Source organism: Rattus norvegicus, chromosome 4 (assembly GCF_036323735.1).
Source record: "Rattus norvegicus strain BN/NHsdMcwi chromosome 4, GRCr8, whole genome shotgun sequence".
Classification (NCBI taxonomy): Eukaryota; Metazoa; Chordata; class Mammalia; order Rodentia; family Muridae; genus Rattus; species Rattus norvegicus.
The window spans coordinates 154047468-154068303 of record NC_086022.1 but is presented as its reverse complement, the minus strand read 5'-3'; the positions used below and the strand labels follow the sequence as shown (position 1 = coordinate 154068303).

General features: G+C 46.2%; 2 protein-coding genes across 33 annotated transcripts in view; one reads left to right on the top strand and one right to left on the bottom strand.

Moving 5' to 3' along the window:
- Window positions 1-265: 265 nt before the first annotated feature.
- Dcp1b (decapping mRNA 1B) overlaps window positions 266-20836 on the bottom strand; it is a 37858-nt gene continuing 17287 nt past the window's right edge. The window contains exons 4-9 of one of the 5 annotated variants that reach the window (XM_008763272.4): window positions 13951-14017; window positions 11689-11824; window positions 7902-8030; window positions 4933-5772; window positions 2544-2789; window positions 266-475 (exon numbers count right to left, since the gene is read on the bottom strand). In XM_008763272.4, the coding sequence (XP_008761494.1) occupies window positions 395-475; window positions 2544-2789; window positions 4933-5772; window positions 7902-8030; window positions 11689-11824; window positions 13951-14017 (1499 nt within the window). In that variant the 3' untranslated portion in view covers window positions 266-394. The remainder of the gene's footprint in view (window positions 476-2543; window positions 2790-4932; window positions 5773-7901; window positions 8031-11688; window positions 11825-13950; window positions 14018-20836) is intronic. The other 4 variants (XM_575654.9, XM_003749821.6, XM_063286854.1 and 1 more) reach the window with 4 other exon arrangements.
- The window catches only part of Cacna1c (calcium voltage-gated channel subunit alpha1 C), a 620764-nt gene continuing 616299 nt past the window's right edge, over window positions 16372-20836 (top strand). For 27 of the 28 annotated variants that reach the window (XM_063285506.1, XM_063285499.1, XM_063285512.1 and 24 more), the window contains exon 1: window positions 16372-16879. In XM_063285506.1, coding sequence (XP_063141576.1) covers window positions 16741-16879 — 139 coding nt within the window. In that variant the 5' untranslated portion in view covers window positions 16372-16740. The remainder of the gene's footprint in view (window positions 16880-20836) is intronic. The other variant, NM_012517.2, reaches the window with a different exon arrangement.

Below are 20836 nucleotides of genomic sequence, written 5' to 3'. Positions count from 1 at the left end.
TAACACCGCCCCCTGGTGGTTATCAAGCACCATGGCACACAGAACCCAGCACTAGGCAATTGTGTTCTCTACCCTGAGCTATTAATAAACAGCTCTGAGAACATCCCTTCCCACGAAGAACACAACTCTCCTTAAAATGGCCTCATAAATGTAGGAAAAATTTAATCTTATATGACCTGGACAAAATCATCTACTACTCAATTTGTAGTACTGAGTATACGGGAGGGTGTGATTTGTCAAAAACAAGGAAGGAAACCCCCAGACATTGGATAGTACAAAACATTTTACTCTGCATCACTATACTTTGTTAAAAAGGCATAAATGTGTTTGGTCACACCAGTTCACAGGAAGACCCCGGAAAACCAGTTCTCAGTCTTTGCTCTCAGGTAGCTGGTCACGTGGCTTTTCTCATGGCGGCTTGTGTCACGCTGAAGAGATAGGCTTCGTAGATTATGCTTAAGAAGTTGTCGTCATTCTGGAAAACAGAGCCAACAGGCCAGGGACGATTACTTGAGTAGCAAGAGCAAGACTTCCTGCCTGCTTGGAGCTGAGCTGGCCTTAGCAGCCTCTGCTGTTTGCGCTGCCGGCTGACAGGTTGGCCTGTGCGTGTGGATGTAAAGGGGCTGGAGGCAAGGCTGGGGCAGAGCTGCCCGATTTCACTGTCCATCCGTGAAGGCCATGTGCTCAGAACACCCAGCACAGCCAGCAGCCCTGCGGCCTGGAATCTAGCTGTGCTGGGTGCAGGAGAGGCTGGGAGGAATGAGCCACAGTGTCTTGGCCATAGGGTAGAAGAAGCTAGTGACTTGGATGGTCCTTCCTACAGACCCTCCAGGCTGCCAGTACTGGCTGCAAATTACTGTTTCGGGCATTCACTGGGATTTTACCCACAGTGTGGCTCATTGGTACTTTACCACAGCTAGCATGGTTCTTCCCATGACCTCTGGGAAGTCTCTGGCCTTGGCAAATGAATAGCAGTTGACAGGGAGTCTCTGCGCTCTTCTGCCTGAGTAACAGGGAAGGGAACTCTGGGGCTACGCAGTGGTGTTCTTGGTGAGTGCTTGAGGCTTTCCCCTCCCACTCAAATGCTTCACCCTCTGACTTATTCCCTCTCCACACCAGTCAGTGGCATGCTCAAACTATGAATAAAGAGAGACTATTCTGCCTTTCCTACAAAGATGCCCTGAGTGACTTTTAGCAGTATATTGGGAATATAAAATGGATACCATGGAGAAGTGTGAAATGCACACAGAGACCAGAGGGCACAGGACTAAATGGCTAAGTCACAACCTACAGCTCTGGGTCATGTGACCAGAAGGGGATGAGCCAAGAAAAGCAACGTAGCTTTGCAGGCATTTGCTCTAATTCTCACGACCATACCACGCATAGGCCATCTTATCTGTGAGGATTTCTATCTCAGTGCATGTTTAAGGTTAGTGATATAATTCAATTAGCAAGGCTGTCATAGCAGACTGCCATTCTCCTTCCAAACAGACATTCATTCCCAGTCCCATCCTTTTTGTTCTTTCTAAAACATGTTACCTTAGAAATGTTTTCAGTAAGAGGGATTACACATCAACTGGAGAACCAGAAACACTAAGGCTGGCCTGTTCTCCTGCAGCTGTCTGACGCTCACAGAGCCTACAAACACCTTCACGACAGCCTGCAAGGATTGCTACAGCACAATAGTGGAGGTGTCTGCTTCTGCGTGGCTTCGAGCACTGCCCTTTCCAAGGCCTGTCATTCACTTGGGAGTGTTCTCTGCTACACAATGGAACATTAACTGATAAGGTCCTCGTAAGAGGAGACAGGAACACGGCAGCCAGGCTCAGTGTAGCACCAGGCCAAACACAAGCCTTGGTTTCCTTATCTGTGGAATTAGACAAATAAGAGGGTCTTAACTGGTATTTTTATGGATTTAGTTTGTGTGTGTATACATGTATATGTAATGTATATGTGTGTGCCTGTGTGTGTGCACGTGCAGATGTGGCTATGCCACGATGCACACATGGTGAGAAGACAACACTTGGGATCCCTTCTTTCATCAGGCTTGGTGGCAAGCACCTTTCCCTGATCTCGCTGGCATATAAGGGGGTTTCCTGTAAGCATTACTATGGCACAGTTCACGGGTTCCCACACAGAACAGCAGGGTCACCCAAGGCAGGGCTGACGAGGCATCCTTCCACCCTGTTCTCAGCAGCAGGTTTCACAACCATAGCTGAACTGTGTTCACAGCACTCACGGCTGATACGGCTTAAGACTGCAGCTTGTCCCAGAGAGCTCTACCATTGTTCCCAGTAGTGAGATCCTTCATCACATGGCCCCTTCCTTTCTGGCTGCTGGCACCTAGGAGGCCTCACTCATTCCTCCACGTCACAAATCTCTTGAAGGCTTGAGATATCTCAGGCTACAAATAGCATTCCACATATCCTCCAGTCAACTGAGTTTAGAAGCTGTTGGGGGTGGTGGTGGCACTCTAGAGAGTCCAAATAGGGATCAGACAACCCAGTCTGCCCTGGTGCCCACTGCTAGGTCAACAGTCTTACCTGGATGAGGTTCAGCAGTGCCTCCTGGAGCTGCAGCCTGGTGAGGGGCCTGCTGGCCATGGTGGAGGATTCCCAGTTCTGCAGGGGCAGAAGGAGGCTGGAGGAGGCAGCAGGAAGTTCTGGGCCTCCTAGGGCCATGAGCCCATTATCAGTCTCTCTCAGTGGGGCACAGGTAGACTGTGTGAAAACCACAGGGGGTGTGAGCAGAGAAGCCACTGCAGCAGGGACACACTGAGATGACACGGTCTGCTCACAGCAAAGACACACACAAGGCAGGGTTAGGAAGCAACCCACAAAGTGTAGCTCCAGAGAGGAAAGGCCATGTTCACAATGGTGGTAGTGGGATACTCAGTGGAAGTCACCCCTAGGTCCGGGGGTGGGAAAGGCTGGCAGGTCTATTCCTGCTCTACCCTTGGAACTGCCCTCAATGGTTGTTACATAGCTCTGGATCCACCTGCTGACGCCATGACCTCTGTGCATGAGACTCTTCCTGGGCCAGACTTTAGTTTTCAGGAACCAGGCACTTAGGATTGCTGGCTTTCCTTAGCCGGCACGCGCTGTCCACTGCCCTGACCCAGGTCCTATCACCTACATGCTGGTGAGATGCACACAGCTCCCAACCCTGGATCTTCAAGGAGACACCTTGCCTGTCCCTAGGAGGGACTGTGACTTGTGCATTTGCCCTGTATGTTCCTTCTCTCGTTATCTATGGAGAGCATGCCTTCTGCTTCTCCAGGCTGTCATGGGCATGGGGACAGGGTGAGGGCAGATCCTGGGATGAGGAGCATGGAGCACTGTGACCCATCTGTCTGCCGAGTCTACCTAATTCCTTGGCTGGCGGGTCTAAAACCAAGTTTTCAAATGGCTTTCCCAATTATGCAAGCAACATTCTGAACTGGGTCTGACTGACTCCTACAGCTGCCATGTGTCTCTAACTCAGGTAACAAAAGGCATCTTCTTTCCCAGCCTCTGAAACTCACAAGAGTAAGTGGAGAAGCAGCATAGAAGTGGCTATAATTTTATCATCATCCCCTTGGCATCTTTGGGGGCAGAAAATGGCCTAGAGGAAGACAGGCTGTTGTCTCTCTTAGCTTTCCTATTTGCTCTCCCAAGGAGAGGTGTTGAGAGCTAATGCTCCCAGAGGAGGAGGCCTAGCAGCAGGAAGAGCACTGCGTGGGCTGACAGCACACTTTCCTTATTTGGTGCCTGGCATTTGTGAGAACTAAAAACAAAGAGAATTGTATATGTAGAAATTTAAGGCTGATTATTAACCCTGATTTTCTGATTCCAAATCAACAAAGAGAAGTGAAAAGCAGACATTTAAAAGGGGAATCAATACTGCTTTGCACTGAGAGAGGGAACAAAGTCTCAGTTTCCAACAGAAGGCACTTGCATCTGGGATTTAATAAAAAAGAACACCCTGACATGTTCACATATCCAAACATACATGGTGTATGCCCAAGGCCTTTGTTTTAAGAAAAAAAGTGCTCAATTTCTGAGGACCTACTCTGAGCTATGTGATAAAACAAGTCAAAAAGGCCAACAGTTTTAAATAAATAAAATAAAATATAAATATACTAAGTAGGGGGAACTTTCCGATCTTTAAAGGCAGCAGGTTTTCAGCCGCTCATGGCAATCCAAGGTGAACAGACCTGGTCAGACCTTCAGATGCCACTGCAGGCAGCAGGTCCACAGACCCTGGCTCACTACCTCAGTGCTGCTGGGTGCCGGCAACTCTCTGCCCAGAAAGATACACTATTTCTAGCAATTACACTGTGTTCCCTTCTCTGGCAGTTTGTGGGTGTACACTTGTTCCTGCATGGCCTTCATGAGAGTGTTCACCTAGAAGGCAATAAACACAATAGTATCTTTACTACTCTTTCTGCTTACTGTAAGAACCTGCAAGACTGTTGGCTGTGTAAAGCGGCTACTAACATGTAGAAAGCACTCAAAATCATACACCGAGCCAATGAGCAAGCAATAATCAACCCACAGGGCAAAAACCAGGAATCAGCCAGATGTTTACATTTCAAAAATGTTAAGAAGATTGCCATGAGCGGCTGAAAATGTTAACAACCGCCATGGGTCTCCATACTCAAAGAGTAGGTGTTTTCTCACATCTGGGCTGGTCTTCAGCCTTATGACATGACAAAGAGCTAACTCTACAAATAAACTCCCTCTAAATGGCAGAGAAGCAGCAGGCAGACTGTAAGCACACAGAAGCCTCTCTATCTATCCCGGCAAAAGGACAAGGTGAAGGACAGAGACCCCAGGGGCTTTGTGCAGCTGTTCTATGGAGACCCATGAGATACGTGTTCCCTGGAGCACTGCAGTGAGCTGCAGATTCCACTGCATTACTGTAGCAGCCTTCTCCCCAGTACATATTTACCTGCAGAAGAGGAGCCTGTTTCTCCATGCTGGCTGTCTTGCTGACCCAGGCTTCCAAGGGCTTTTCTGTCCCTGATCCCTGGGCTGACACAGGGAACCTGGCTGCCAAGGCTGGCCGGGGGGCTGCCTGCTGCTCCTGTTGTACTACCTGGAGCTTTCTTAGCAGCTCCTGAGTAGGGAGCACAGTGGGGCTGCTCTCCTGGCTGCCAGAGAGCGACACCGCTTGTGCTGGTGGTGCACACTGCTCCTTCCCGAGAGCCTGATGTCCTGGCGTGGGAGGTGGAAGGGGGCCACTGAAATACACCAGCTGTGACTGGGCCACACTCTGGCCTGGAGCCACCTGAGTGGTCACGGCTGGACTGGCAGGTGCACAGAAGCTATACTTATGTACTGCGGCAGGGGCACCTTGAAGCTGCTCTAACAGCTTGTGGCTTCTGCAAGTGCTCTGTGTACAGTGTGCAGCCCTACCATTCCAGGGGGCCCCCAGCTGGACAGGACCAGGAAGAATTCCCCCTGCAGGGCTGGGGCTGCCACTTTCACAGGGCCACTGTCCAGGGTGCTGTGGCAGGGAGTGCAGCCCCATGCTCCCAACCATGAGTTTCTGAATGGCTGGGCATAGCTGCTTCTCCACTGGGAGTGAGAGCTTCCTGGGATCCTCACAGGCCAGGGAGCATGCAACCCCGTGATGAACTGGAAGCTTCTCTTGCTGCTGGTGGTGGTGGTGATGGTGATGGTGGTGGGCAAAGGTCCGGGATGGTTTCACAGTTTCCTGACAAGGGGCTTTGTCTTGTTTCCCAAATAGCGCTGTCAAAGGTAAGTGTTGAGGCTCAGGGTCCAAGGTCTGGGGGAAGAAAAGACGTCTAAAAATAGGTTCACGTAGGTTCACGTAGGTTAGCTATGGGAGGGGAGGCTGTGAAGCACAGCTCAGCTCCCTGAGGCGTCTTCTGTTCACACAGGGTCAGTGACAGAGGTGGTTTATTACCTTGGAAAGCCTGAGACCTTTGCAATACCTAACATCTTCACGGCATCCTCCCCTCCCTGCCCCCAGGACTGCTGCTATACCATAGTGTCTCTGCTGATAAGACATGCGTGTGATCCTTGAGGGCCTGCAGCTCTCGGATCAGGGTGTAAAATCAGGCTCTACACTAGAAGATCGCATGTTTTCATGGTAACCCATCTCGACAGCCAGGGTCCATCTAGGGATGCTGAGAACAAGATGTGCTGAAAATAGAAGACTGTAGGAGCACCAGGTTCTTGGCTGCTTTCCACAGAACTATAGAAAGCCAAGGTTAGAGAGAAATGAGTATTTTAATCTAATGTGCAAGGGTAGGTATGTACAATGCCATGGCCTGGCTGCTGTCCGCTCCTGCCCTCGTGCCCGAGCCCTTCATCAGTCTGCACAGTCTGCTTGAAAACAAGCACCATTCCAAAGCCGCCTGACTTCTCCATTAAAAATGAAATCAAACGTTCTCATGAAACGTAATAAAGCTAAAATAGTTAGAAAATACTTATTTTTAATATTTTACATTAGCCAGTCATTTTAATATCTTTTGGCTCATGCTCACTTTCAGAACTGACTTAACCCAATTCCTTGCAAAATACCTCTTTACTTAGGAATAACTTTGATGAAAGTTCAGACATGTTTCCTTTACCATCAGCGACGGGCCCTGTGAATCAGCGGATCCTGTCTCTGCTGCAGTGTTCTGAATAGCACACAACACACACACCACAGGCCTGGGGGCTTAGACTTCTCCCTGGCCAGCGCTGATCCAGGGCAGGCCCCCCAAGCTGCACGCAGTGCTTGGCATTGCTCCTGGTACAGAGCATGCTCACAAATGTTACATTGTATTGTGCTGCCATGATGGCTCCTCCTCCAGTGGCCTGGCCTGGGAAGTCACCCAATCTAGAAGAACACAGACCCAGTGGCTTATGATTCTGTATCCACTCACACTGGCCATGAGCCATGAACACAGCACATGGTAAGGACGACAGTCCCAGGAGTGCCAGTGCTGGACAGTACAGATGAACAGCGTAGCAAGGCCCTGCCTTTCTCCACTGGCCTTCAGTGCCCTTCAGTGCCAGCAGGCCCTCCCTGTGGGGCATGGACAAAGCTCTTTGAGAACCCGAGAGGCCGCAGATAAAGGCAGAGGGTTTCCTGGTTTCTGTAGTCACTCCAGGTTCCATGCTCACATTGTGAGATCTGGCGCTGGCGTCTCAGTGAGAGACCGTGTGATGCTTGTCTTTCTGGGTCTGGCCCACCTTACTCAGTACTCCTAGTTCTCCCTATTTACCTATAGAGGTCATGATTCCCTTTTTTCCTACAGACTCATTGCGCCCCACAGTGCATATGCACCATGTTTTCATTATCTACTCGTCATTTAGAATGTTTTCATTCCCAAGCCATTGTGATAGACTGGCATGAGATGAACGGAAGGCAGGCTGACACAGAAGGGGTGATTCCATGAGGCCTCACTCCTAGACAAACAACTACAGCATATAGGGAAATCTGAGATCAAGCAACACAGCTTTCCCCCAGGAAGAACATATCAATTGGTTATCTGACACCCAGTGGCCAGCCCTGACTCTATTCATATGAGTAACACTGTATACATACGAGTAACACTGTATACATATGAGTAACTCTATATACATACTAGTGACTCTATATACATAGGAGTGACTCTGTATACATACGAGTAACACTATATATACGAGTAACACTGAATACATATGAGTGTCTCAGTATACATATACATAACAAACAAGCTTGGCCCAAACAAGTTGTGTTTATATATTTAGGAATATATAATATTTAGGAGTTAAAGAAATAGAGGACATGAATGACAAAGCAAGGAGAGTTTACAAGAGAAGGGTTGGCGGGAGGAAAGGAGAGGGGAAAATTATGTAATTTAATTTAAAAAATAAAAATGTTTTACAAAAGAAAACAAGACAAAGTCAGAGGATCCCTACCTTGCTGGGCGTGGGTTCGTGCAGCCTCTGGCTGCTGCTGGGTCTCACGGGGACAGGTTTGATGAGCTTGGGGTTGTCACAGATGGCAGAAGAACTGGTCATCTGCTTTGGCTCAGAACAGCTCCTACACTGGAATAGAAACTCAAACACTTCATTTCTGATGTTAATAAAAGAAGCATCCGCACTTTACCCGCACACTTGCTTATCTGATTGGTAAACGCCATTTCAAAATAAGTTTTCTCGCATGAAGGATGAGCTCTCCTACCTTTCTGATGGGAACTATAGTTGAGTAGAAAGCAACTATCCATTGCTTTAGTGTATAGTCTAGGGCCCGAAATACCATCACTAACATCCGGTAGCCCCAAGGACACACATGCTGCTGGATAGTGGGAAGTCTATGTGTTCACTTAAGATGATACAGTTTAAAAACAACCAGGCTAATAAGTTTCAATGGTAAGCAATCAAGGAAATAACATATCTAGAGTAGAGTATGGGGAACTGCTAAAAATATTTAACCCAAGCACCTAAACCTTTTTGGTCTACAAACTAAACTGTAAAGCTGCCTCAAACCACTGATTTAAAAATTGCTCACACCATCTTTATTTAATAGATGACTTCTTGCATAAACAGGATAATTTAAATGAAGTGTTTTGTGCCATGCACCACAAATTAGAATTTTATAAACAGACGAGACAAGCCTCATCAGTTCAAATACTGACTCATTATCACCTGTTAATCTAACCAACCATGCAATTGCTAACAATAGGATTCATAACAAAAGCGCCTAGCGATAATGCTGGGGTTTGTTAAAACACACGATACAGCAGGGCCATGCACGCTGCCCTCTGTAGCATTTGCTTCGGCTGCCCAGCCAAGGCCTCAGGCCTGAAAGCACTGTCACTGTGTCTGAGAAAGCATGAGAGAGAGAGAGAGGTATCACCTCGCACTTCAGGAGTCCACAGTTCCCAAAGGGTTCCAGCACTTGAGGCACACCCTCTCATTCTCACTCTAGGGAGCAGGCCTGGGGTTGGCTGCCCCTGTGTGCCCATCTGTTAGATCACCTATACAAAAGTCTACATTCCAGCTTCTGAGAGTTCTGTCAACTCGTAGGCATTAGGCATCAGTACTGAGGAGAGTACTGCTGCTATGCCATTCAGTGTTACTTTGCATTCTTCATGTGAGTGATCGTGATGGGTGGGGTCGCTGTATGGACTGATGGCTGTCCTCCTAAGAGCAGTGCAGTGCAGGCAAGTCAAGGCAAGGCCAGAACAATAAGATACAGCTTGTCAAATGCTGGCCAGAGGACCCGCTAGCCCCTCCAGCTGCTGACAAGGAGGTAGAGTAAAGAAAACAGACTTTCCTCACCTGTCCTGTGCACTGAGACGTAGCTTTGCCTCTTGTGTACATGACTCCTTAGATATTTCCCCCTTTTTCTTTTTCAAACAGTGTCACTACATAGCCCAGTCTGGATTCGAAATGACAGCTCTAATCATCAGAGAAATGCTAATCGAAGTTACAGTGGGACCTCGCATCACTCCAGGTGGAATGTGCACTCTCAAAAAGGCAAAAGAAGCTGGAGAGATGGCTTAAAGGTAAGAGCAGTTGTTGCTTTTCAAGAGGACCCGTGCCCCTCAGCCTCGGGACTCTCCACTCCACACTGGGGTCTGGCCATCCCAAGTGTGGCGTCTCAGGCTGGTACACGGTCCAGGATACCCTCAAGACCCACTTTCATGTTGCCAAAGCCAGTGCCGTTCCCCCTATTCAACATGGGATTTTTGCCAGTGTCTACCTGTGTCTTTTCTTTCTTTCTTTTTTTTTTAAAGACATTTCCAGTGGGACAAAAAAAAAAAAAAAAAAAAAAAAAAAAAAAAAAAAAACCAAAAACAAAAAAAAAACGGGTAGGGGAAGGGAAACTTTTTGATAACAGCAGTTGTGGTTTTATTGTGTCCAACAAACACATCAATAAATGAACTTCAAGCCTGAAAAAAAAAAAAGAAAAAGAAAAAAGAGGATCCGTGCTTTGGCTCCCAGAACTCACAACCCTAGTTCCAGGAGATTCATGCCCTCTTCTGACTTCTGTGGGTTACTGGGCACACATGTGCACACACATAACATAAAAAAAAATTTTAAAAAGGCAAGAGATAACAAAGTGTTGGTGCAGATGTAGAGCAACGGGAATCCTGGCACAGTACAGTTGGTAATTTATGTAGAAAGTTCCCTTCAAAGTTCCTCAAAACCCTAAAAATGTAACTACCAGAAGACCTACCAATCCCACAATGGGCACATAACTACAGGGTATGAAACCATTATATTCAAGACACATCTGTATTACCATGTTTACTGAAGCATCATTTATAACAGCCAAGACATGGGTCAATTAAATGCATGACTATGGATTCATTGATAAATAAAATCACACACACACACACACACACACACACACACACACACACACACACACACTCACATGGGATATTTACTTTTCAAAAAAGAAAAAAAGTAGTTCTGCCATTTGTGATCATACGTGGATAAAACTGGATACAGTGCTGAGTCTGTGTTTTCCTCACAGAAAGACAGATCACATGGCATCACTTCTATGTGGACTCCAGAAAAGCAAAACTCCAAGGGCAGAGAGAATGGTGGCTGTGAGATGCTTTGGGGTACAGGCTATTGTGGGGATGTTCATAAGACACCAGACAGAACAGGAAATTCAAAGGATCCACGCACATCCCGGTGACTAGAGCTAGTAAAGCATCTGTGGAAGGTGCCGAGAGCAGACTACGTGCTCTCATCGCATTGCTAAGCACGTAGGGTAGTGACAAGTACGGTAATGCCAAGAACGTAAGGTAAGTGTGTGCTCTTTCACTTGATTTAGCCGTCCACGATGTATGTATCAAAACCTCATGTTGTATGCTTTATACAAATTTTACTTTTAATTGAAATTTAAAAAATAATTTAAAAATAAAACTGAAATAAAAATAAAAAGAATCTCAGAAGTCTTTGTTTAATTCTTATCAAGAGACATGGGATTCCTTTACAACATCTCCACTATGTCTCTATAAACATGTCCAAAAATGGAGACACACTTCACAAGAATAATTCTGAGGAAACCCTCCTCCCCCCCTTTTTTTATTACTGTTTCCATTTCCCACATCTTCATACCAGGCCCATTTTCCCATGGTCTGTACATTGTCTGTATATGTCTAACATGCCTACGTACACACATGAGGGGCCAGCACAGACAGGACAGGGCTTATGCAACAGGACCGATGCCAACAGGAGAGCCTCATATCTAGTGGGAGGGGGAGGTCTTTATTGTACCATAAACCTGATCTATAATTGCATCTGATTCTGGCTTACCTATTCTGTTGGTCCATCTGGCTACTGTGTATGAACACCAACGATCCACAGTACCCTATACGTTCATAACCAATTTAACAGTGTTGCTGGGGCTCAGGCTTTGAGTTATGAAATGTCTCACTATGTAGTCTAGGCTAGTCTGAAACTCATCATCCTCCTGTTTCAGCTTCCCAAATGCTGGGATTACAGGCCCACCCCACCAATGAAGACATGAATTTGGTTTACATGTTGCCTCTGTAAATCTAGTAGGCCCTCTAATGGAATACAATTTGTATGAAGGCTATTGACTTCTTAGGCTCCCTTTAATTAAAAGGCAAACCATCTACATCGTGCCATGTTGATTTCACCTGCTGGTTCCCAAGAGCCTCAGCCCTCAGTGGCAGGCAGTCTTTGTCACTGTGGTCATCATAAGGAAGAGGAGACTCACCTTGGTGTACTCATCTTTGGCCTTGGTGAGCATCTGCAGGATATCTACTTCTCGGCCCTCTCCTGAACTCAAGGTCACTGGGGAGGATCCTGCTCCAGCTCCATGACAGGCTTTCAACTGTTCACACTGAGTGAGGCTAGAAAAACGGGAAGCTGCGATTCAGGGAACTAAAGTCAAAGCCGATGCTATTTATTACTCCAACACTCCCCAGGGGTTTTCATCCCACTAGAACCATCTGAGAAGGACTGCCTAAGCATTCAAACAGAAAATGAGAGAAGAGGTCCTGAGTCAACAGGCCACACATGCAAATCCAGGGTAGGAGGCAGGAAGCTATGGCCTGTTCTTATACAGAGAATAGCACACACAGGCCTGCTGACTGCTGGACACACCAGTCATGGCTCCTTTTACACTACAGAGTGGCTGACCGTGGAGGAAGCCTTCAACAGAACATTCAACAGGGACAGCCATCATGGCACAGAGATTCCTTCCAAATGCTTCCTTCCAAAATGCTGTGAGGTCCAGCAAGGTGGACTGCAGCACCTCAGAACTTGCAGTTCTCTGGCAATTTGGAAATCATACGAAGGTCTCAGGCTAACTCTGACTCCACGGTCCTAAATGCTACAGAGAAGCATTAAAAAAAAAAAAAAAGCCTTTTCTTTGTGTGCTTTGATTCTCAGGACAGATTCTTACATTAACTATGAAGTTAATGGTAAAGTAAGACCTATGAAGTTACCAACTGGTTTTATTCTAACTGGAGAACTGCACCTAGCTACCAATAGTAGTTTCCTGCCCGAGGTGTGAGGCAATCGCAGCAGAATAGCACTAGGTTTACCGTGACCTCTTGGCTGAGTTACAGGGTAGTTTTTCATCCATATGAAATCCTGTTATTATTGTCCCTTGCACAATTTACAACATGAAATGTTTAAGCAACTAGTTGTTATGGTGGTAAATACCAGTTTGAGCACACTTAATCACCATCTGTGACTAGAGCTGGTTGCCTAAAATTAGCTCTCACAAGCGGGAGTTTCAGGAGTCAATTTTATTTATAAAAATGTGTTCCCTGGGTTTCATTTCTTTGTGGGGTTCACTTCTTCATTTTGCTGCCCTGGGATTTAGAAACGAATACTGGTTCTTTGCAGACAGAGCATCGCAGCCACATGGGGAACAGCTATCCCAGGCAGAGACCCAGCTTCATTAGGAAATTCTTAATTCTGATGACCTTGGCTATTTGCATCAACAGCAGCAAAACTGAGCAGCCAGGTCTGTAACCGGTCAGAGTCCACCGATCTCACCTGACTCTCCTTCCTCCTTTTGATGCAATTAGGGGAGCCAGATAGTACCTCAGAACAGCATGTGAGAAAGAGACAATGAGGGGCGGAGGAATGTGTGTGTGTGTGTGTGTGTGTGTGTGTGTGTGTGTGTGAGAGAGAGAGAGAGAGAGAGAGAGAGAGAGAGAGAGAGAGAAGAGACAGAGAGAAGAGAGAGAGACAGAAAGATAGAGACAGAGAGACAGAGACAGAGAGAAGAGACACACACACACACAGAGGAGACAGAGAGAGACAGAGAGACACAGAGAGACAGAACACACACACACAGAGAAGAGACAGAGAGAGACAGAGACAGAGAGACACAGAGAGAAAAGACACACACAGAGACAGAGAGAGACAGAGACAGAGAGAGACAGAAAGAGAGACAGAGAGAATACATACACACACAGAGAAAGAGAGAGAGGGGGGGGGAGAGGATTGACTGTGTACCGACTGCTAAACTAACATGAACTGTCTGTCTGACTTCCCAGAGTCGGGAACTGAACGATTCCAAGCATTCGGTGTTTGAGGTATCTGGGAATTCTGAGTTCCGAACACAGTTTAAAAGAAAAGCTGTTAAGGGGCAGGAAGGATGTGGAGGGCATTAAAGGCTCTGGGCAGCCGGGCAGGATGACTCTGCATGTTCTTTTTACTGATGGACACATAACTTTCCAGAGAAAATACTACTTATTTACAAATGAAGAAAATACCAAAGAAAGCCACCACATGAAGAGCTCACAGCCTGTGGAGAGAACAATAAGTCACACGTGCTGAGGGTGGACCTGCAGAAAGTACGCACACCGTTTCTTACTCTTCACAGGCTAAGCAGAGTCGGGGCTGGGGGTCGTGGAGAGAACGGCAGCCGAGAACCACTTCCTGCTAGTGCTTCTCACACATTTAGAAATACGAGCCACAGTGCCAGCTCCTAGGACACGCTCCGCCTTTTAATACTTACTTTTTCATTAGTTTTGCAATTCTCTGGCACTCTTCCTTATCATAAAACCAAATTCCATAAATGGACACTGGGGAAAAACACATCAAACAAGCCGTAAGCATCCTCAAAGCCACACAATGGAAAGAAATTCCCTTTCTGTCTTAGAGGAAAATATATAATAATCAGTTATGGAATGAATTCATTCAATTAATTATTGAATAGATGAAAGCAGTCACTGAAGTCGAAGCCAGGGCTACACGAGACCCTGTGCCAAAAGGAAAAGCAGGCGCTATCAGAAGTGCTATCAGAAGGCGCTATCAGAGCGGCCTCCACACTAGCGCCTGCCCCCTGCCTCTCGCCATGGGCAGTCGGTGAGCGATCTTAACAAGCGGCTAAGACTGAAAGCGATCAGGACTCTAGACTTCTTGGCTCTCAGACTTCGTTGTTTCTATATTCCATTTGCGCGTTTCACAAACACACTTCATCTTTATTTTTAAATATTCAGAAACCTGATGCTCATATTATGCCTAGAAACCTCATTCCCTCTCCTCCAAGGAATATGTTAACTGAAAAATTGGCTATGCATTATTAGGATAGGAAACTAGAAATAATATTTTAATAACAAATTTCATTTTAAAATGTCTGTACAGAAAATTTACAAATGTTGGAAGGTCGGGTATGATGATGGTGTAACCATTTAGCAATGAACAGAAATAATAGAACTGTGGTGGATTTTAATCATTTGTCAGATAAGCTGTCTATTAAATTTAGTACATACGTAACTCTATCAGTTCTCCAGTGCAGGTTAACACAGTTACAGGGTTCATTTATAAATATCTAGCTTAGGTCCTGGTCACATATGCAAACGATCACATACATGACACATGAGCATTACACAAAACGCCACTGCCAACAGCAGCAGTACTGTGACGGAGGAATGGAAAATAGCAAAAGTATTTGAAAGGAAAACACAAAATTAGACCTTCAAAGCAGAGAGCTGTTCTGCATGAGGACAGCCCTGATGAGCTCACAACACCTTTCTCTCCTCACATGTTTCACCGATGGCCAGGACAGAACTAACAGAAATAGCCAAATGTCTTTTTAATGCTTTTTTTTTTCTTTTCTTTTTTTCGGAGCTGGGGACCGAACCCAGGGCCTTGCACTTGCTAGGCAAGCTCTCTACCACTGAGCTAAATCCCGAACCCCTTTTTAGTGCTATTTTAAGCAGGTATCAAACAGAAACTTTATGAATCCAAATCACCAACTTGCCAAAAGCCATCACTGAGACCTTAGACTTCATTTTGTACTGATCACGTACATGCAGAATCTTTTTAAAACTGCTGTTAGCCCCGAGCCATCTCTCCAGCCCCTGGATGGAGAACCAGTGCCTCAGACACATGAACCAACCTGGTTACTGTCAGACAGAAATCCACACACATCTGTCCTAGGGACTCTGACAAATCTAAGGAAGGAGAATACTGATGGTCTCAAATCAGTGTGGTGTGAGCGCTTTCACATCCCAACAGAACCTCTGCATCAGGACAGAGTGTGCCTGTTGGAACTGGTTTAAGGCTGCTTCCCACTTGCTTCCCTACAGACTCCTGGCCTCTGTTCTTGGAAGGTCAGCCTGGATCACCAGCACTTAGCCCTGTGAGGAATCTAAGTGCATCCAGCTTTTTTTTTTTTTTTTTTTTTTTTGGTCTTATTCACAATAGGTGCTTTGGACCATTTGACCACAGTGAAAACTTTCCTTCTCAGTGAAAACTGTATTCTAAAATGGCAGGTCAGAAACCCACAGTGCAATCAGACACTAAAGCCCAGTAGCAGAGAAGGTGGCAATGGGTGTCTTACCAAGAAACTATACTAACGCATTCCGGGGGGCAGTCTTCCTTCTGTGTGACATCTGACATAAGGAACTAGAGTTCTGTAAGGGCAGGATGCCAAGGAGCTGTTGGCACAAACAAAGTCTTTGACATCTTCATCACCACGAGATGCTGACACACAGGGTTAGGGCAGAAAAACAACAGAAAACCTTCAAGTGTTGAAAAAAGCAGAATGAAGGAATACTCAGTTTGTCATTGCTTAGAACCTCATGGAGATTTATCTGAGGCAATATGGGTTTTAACATTCACATGGGATCATTTGAAAGCTCTTTTTATCTAGTTACTATTTAGCTTGAACATAAGGTTTAAATAGGCAGGGAGAGGGAAAGATAAAACGCACATTTGCCAGCATTCCTGGCTACTAAAAGGAGCACCAAGATAGAGAGGCCTCGGCCTGGGCTTTCTCTCCTTAAAATAGTTCTGCAGCTCAGCAGCACCGTGACTCCATGGAAGCACACATTCCAGCTCAAGTTCTCCATGTGGTGGGCCCAGGCCCCACCTCCACCAGGCCTATCACCCTTCCACACCACAGGAGAGGCTGTGCCAGACAGCCTGTGCTGATATACAAAGACCAGAACTCATCATGCCTTCTGGAGGTGACGAGCTGACAGGCTGACACAAGCCATTTGCTTCGCATTCCCATCCAAGGGCTCCATTGGGGAAGGGTTTGTCTCTGCATAGGTCTGAGCACGGCAGCAAAGTCAGAGCAATGCAGCAGAGAACCAAGAAAAGAGGGGTGCTTTCAGAATTCTAAATCTGAGAGCAAAAGCTCAAATTCACTGCCAAGCGATAAGGCCGTATGAGATTTTATGGCCTTCAAACGTGGCCACAGACATTGTTTCTGAGTTTTTAAAAAGTACAAGGAAAAATACAAGTGGGATAGCTGTTCAGTTGTGACATCAGCTGTTGGTCCCCAACTGGAGTCACAATGATTCGGGCCTTCGCTCAGCCATCCACACCCCCATACCAGCCGCTCTCCAGTTGCCTGTCTGAGGACACAGAGAGGAAGTTCAAGGGCAAGGTGGTACACGAAGCTCAACTCAACTGTTTCTACATTTCTCCTGGAGGTAAGGACCCGTGGCGGGCAGAGCAAAAGCCAAGTGAGTTGAGAGCTACCCTAGAAGCAGGAGCCTCGTAGGCCCCCCAGCACATGCTCCTGCAGGCTTCTGCAAGCCTTGTGTTTACCCAGACTGTCTCACTGTATGGTTGTAAAGGTCTGCCTGGCACTTCCCTTTCCACGATGCCATGTTTGGGTGGTTCTCCATAGCCTACTGCATTTCTGTGGTGAAATATCTGCCTTCCATTGTTCTTTCAATTCCTTAAGAAAGACTGAGGGGAGCAATACTCCCATATTCTATTCCATATCTACGTCTTGTGAGCACATACGGACAAGTGGAAGTGAGCTGACTGCTAGAGAATGGTTGCAATTCTTCTTCAGTTTCTTCTGTGGGAAACTTGACAGCCAATCAAGTTTCAATGGGCCAAGTAAGCAGTCATCAGAGGCAAGAGCAAATGCTACTCAAATGCACATTTTCCCTTGGGCCCTGACTGCCATTGGTACAGCACAGCAGTTCATTTGGGGTGAATGATCACAGGACTCCTCCCCCAATCCTGTTTATACTCCTAATAAAGGTTTCTATTTAATATGACCTTAGAGACACTTACTACTTGTTCTCTATTTTTTTCAACTTGAAACTATTTAAGAAGGATTTGGGCTGAAGTTTTCAAAGAGAGCATACTATATCCACAGCGTTAGCAAATGGTATGTAAGCGTGCTAAGGGACAGAGAGAGCGTTAGAAGGGAGCTCTGGGTTGATTGCGCTTTCTCTCCTGGAGACACCCTTTTCTACCTACTTCCTTCTGCCCATCCACTCTTTCTTTCTTCCCCCTCTTCACTTACTGCGGTCTAAGGGTTCAGAAGCCTTCCTGTCGCTGGGAACCTGGCCACCATCAGTCCTGTAACTTGGATGGGTATTTGAAGATGACTCAAAAATATTAAATCTCTTCAGACTCCACTTACGTTCTGGTCTTTCTCGAATGTGTGAGATAATGATCTCTAACCCAGTTGTATAACTGCTGTAAACATCTGTTTGGTGGACTTTGTTCAAACACAGTCATTTTTTACTTACTGTCCCATTGATGCAGTTCACGCGGTTGTGTTTGAGCAAGCAGAAGATGCCTACTCCTAGCGACAGGTGGCAAGCACACCCATAGCACTCACGCTTCTAAAAGACTCAGCAGGCCTTAGAGGACACAGACGACCATGAAGGAGCTGCAGCCACATGCAGTGTGGAGCTCAGGGACTCCTCCTCCTCCTCCTCACAGGAGCCTCTGTGGCCGCACAAGGCTCCATGAGCCTACCCAGCATTTCCCCCGATTTTACCTACTTTCTTTATCCCTCTAAATTGGATACACAGTCTCAAAAACCCTTTTACATGCTTTGATTAGATTTGATTTCTAAGCTTGGCTACTAAGAACTGGAATTAGTATGTGTTTGGGCTTGCTTTGATTTGCTTCACATTTTGTTTATCTGTGTATGTGTGTGGAGGGAGTCAGCCCTCTCTAACAGTGCATACTCAGGGGATTGAACTCAGGTTGGCAGCCTTGGCAACAAATACCTTTACCTTTGGCTCGGAGGCAGGGGTCTGTGACGTAGCCTACACTGGAGTGCTTCTTACTTTGTAGGCTGTGCTGTCCTTGACTTCATGGTAATCTGACTTTGTGGATTACCTAGGATTTGTATTTTTTAGGCCAGGGTTTTCAGAATAAGAATGTAATGGAGACTGAGGGGAGGGAGGGAAGCCTGCGAGAGTTGTATAAGCTGTGGCGTTTACAGTGGGAAGCTCTAGAGTGGCACCTGAGGGCTTTGTCCTGGCTCCATAGATGGGAAACCAAGGCTGTGGTGGCTGACTGGCGTCAGTCCTGTCCTTCCGCCCATTTGGAATGCCTGGACTGAACGCTGCTTCCTTTGGTGAGCTCTTTAATGCCTTTAAAGTAATGTTCTTTCATTCATCTTCCGCTCTGGCTTTACTGACCAAACACGGACACAGCTTGTAAAACACTCTTCACAGCCTCAGACCTGCTCTGTAGAGTTGTTATCTCTGGCCCTGGGTCTGGTTCTTCTCATATGACATAGTTTTACTGCAACTCACAAATCAGCAGTCCTGATCCCATGATCTTCGGACACTGGAAGGCTCACAGCAGGCGAGCCGGTTGCTATTTAACGGCAAGTAACACCACTGAGCGAGCGTTGGGAGCCAACAGCAGAAACCCTGACGAGTAAAAACAAACTCCCATTCCAAACAAATGAACTGTCTTAGAAAGTTAATGCTACTAAAACTACGTAGTAAAAACCTGAGACCAAAAGCATTATGTTAATTTGAACTAGTATGCATTTTTAAATATCATTACGAACTTGTTACTTTAAAAGCAAAAGATGTATTTAATTTTTAGAGAATTTCACTTATAACCAAGGTTGTATGTGTCATGAGAATTCCTCATCTCAGATTCTCTGCCCTCCTTAATGGGGAAACGACATCCCGTCAAGGGCAGAGCAATTGTCAGCATACACTAACCACCTCATTGTGTTTCTCTCAGGAAAGTTACCTTAAGAAGGTCAGCAGCATAAAGAAATGCCCACAGAAATTAAGACTCAGGAAAGCCCTAGGCTAACAGCAGCAGAAAGAGGAATGATTTACTCTTCTTGTTGACCACTTATGTTTGTCTCCACCTTACTCATAATTCTACTGATAATTTTCAATAAATATCAGATGGATCCCCTAACCCGTTTCCCCATGTCTCTGAGCTCTTATTTACCATGGACAACCTCATTTTCACTGCTCCTGGGATAAACTGTCAGTGGTTTTCTTTGCACTCAGTCGTGTATCTTTATGCTAAAAAAAGTCCTACTTAAACATGTACACATCTGCTCCCTGGGTCAGACCACAAATTCCTGGAGGACTTCAACAATGCAGCACAGTCAGGTAACAGCGTTAGCTGACTTAAACCAGCCAAAGACTATTCTACCGATAACCCTGACCATGGCTAATATCCGCTCTGCCTTAATCAACCATCATGAACCAGACAGACTGGAGTCCGCTGCCCAGTGACCTGCTCTAGCAGAGAGCAGGCAGGCTCCTCATGAGGCCCCACCATCCTCTAACTGTGCTGAGAGGTGACTTTCCCATTCTTAGGTATAAGTAACGGTGACAGGACTCTGCCATTAGACGTGAGTTTCCAGAGACGACACAGCTCTGTTGACTTGGCACTGGGCAGACGTCATGTACTTACTTTATGTGTTAGGACTACAACTGCCATTCTTCCTGATGGACCACTGCTCCCACTGGCAACTGAGGGCCAGAGCACATATTTCTCCTCCTTATGGATGATCAGTCAGACTTGGTATACGGCAAAGAACAATACTAGACCCATGCGCTAGTCTAACAGTAACCTTGAGCTTCCACCCCTAAGTCATCTTAATTATCCCAATAACACTCTGGAAAGCTATTATCACAAATGAGAATCAACAAAGGGAGATAAATCTTGCCTCATAATTAGAGTTTGTGATGCTTAAAGCTAAACATAAAACAATATTCCTTCAGGTCAAAAACTGTTCTCCTCAAACAAAAGTCCCAGAGGCACAGACTTCCTCACATTTGAGTTGCATGATTTGATCAGGTGTTTGATGGCGACGGGGCAGCTTTGCTGAAACAGTTTAACTAGAAACCACCTGATCGCTGGACCACTTCTACGGCTTGGCACAGAGGCTATGCAGCCAGGGAGAGGAAGAGTGAATCAGAGGGTCTGTCCCTCTGTCATTCCGACCTTTATCTACTGTGGACACCGGAAATAGCAAATGTTCCAGAGCCCTTTATGTTGAAAACAATCAGGTCATGTTTCAGGTCTGTCCTGAGATGAGGACTAGGAGTTGTGTATACAATGACTCGTGGCCTAATTGTTTTCTTTTTGTGGAACCCTTAAGACTGTGGAACAAATATAAGATTCCTTCTGCATCAGTTAACCTC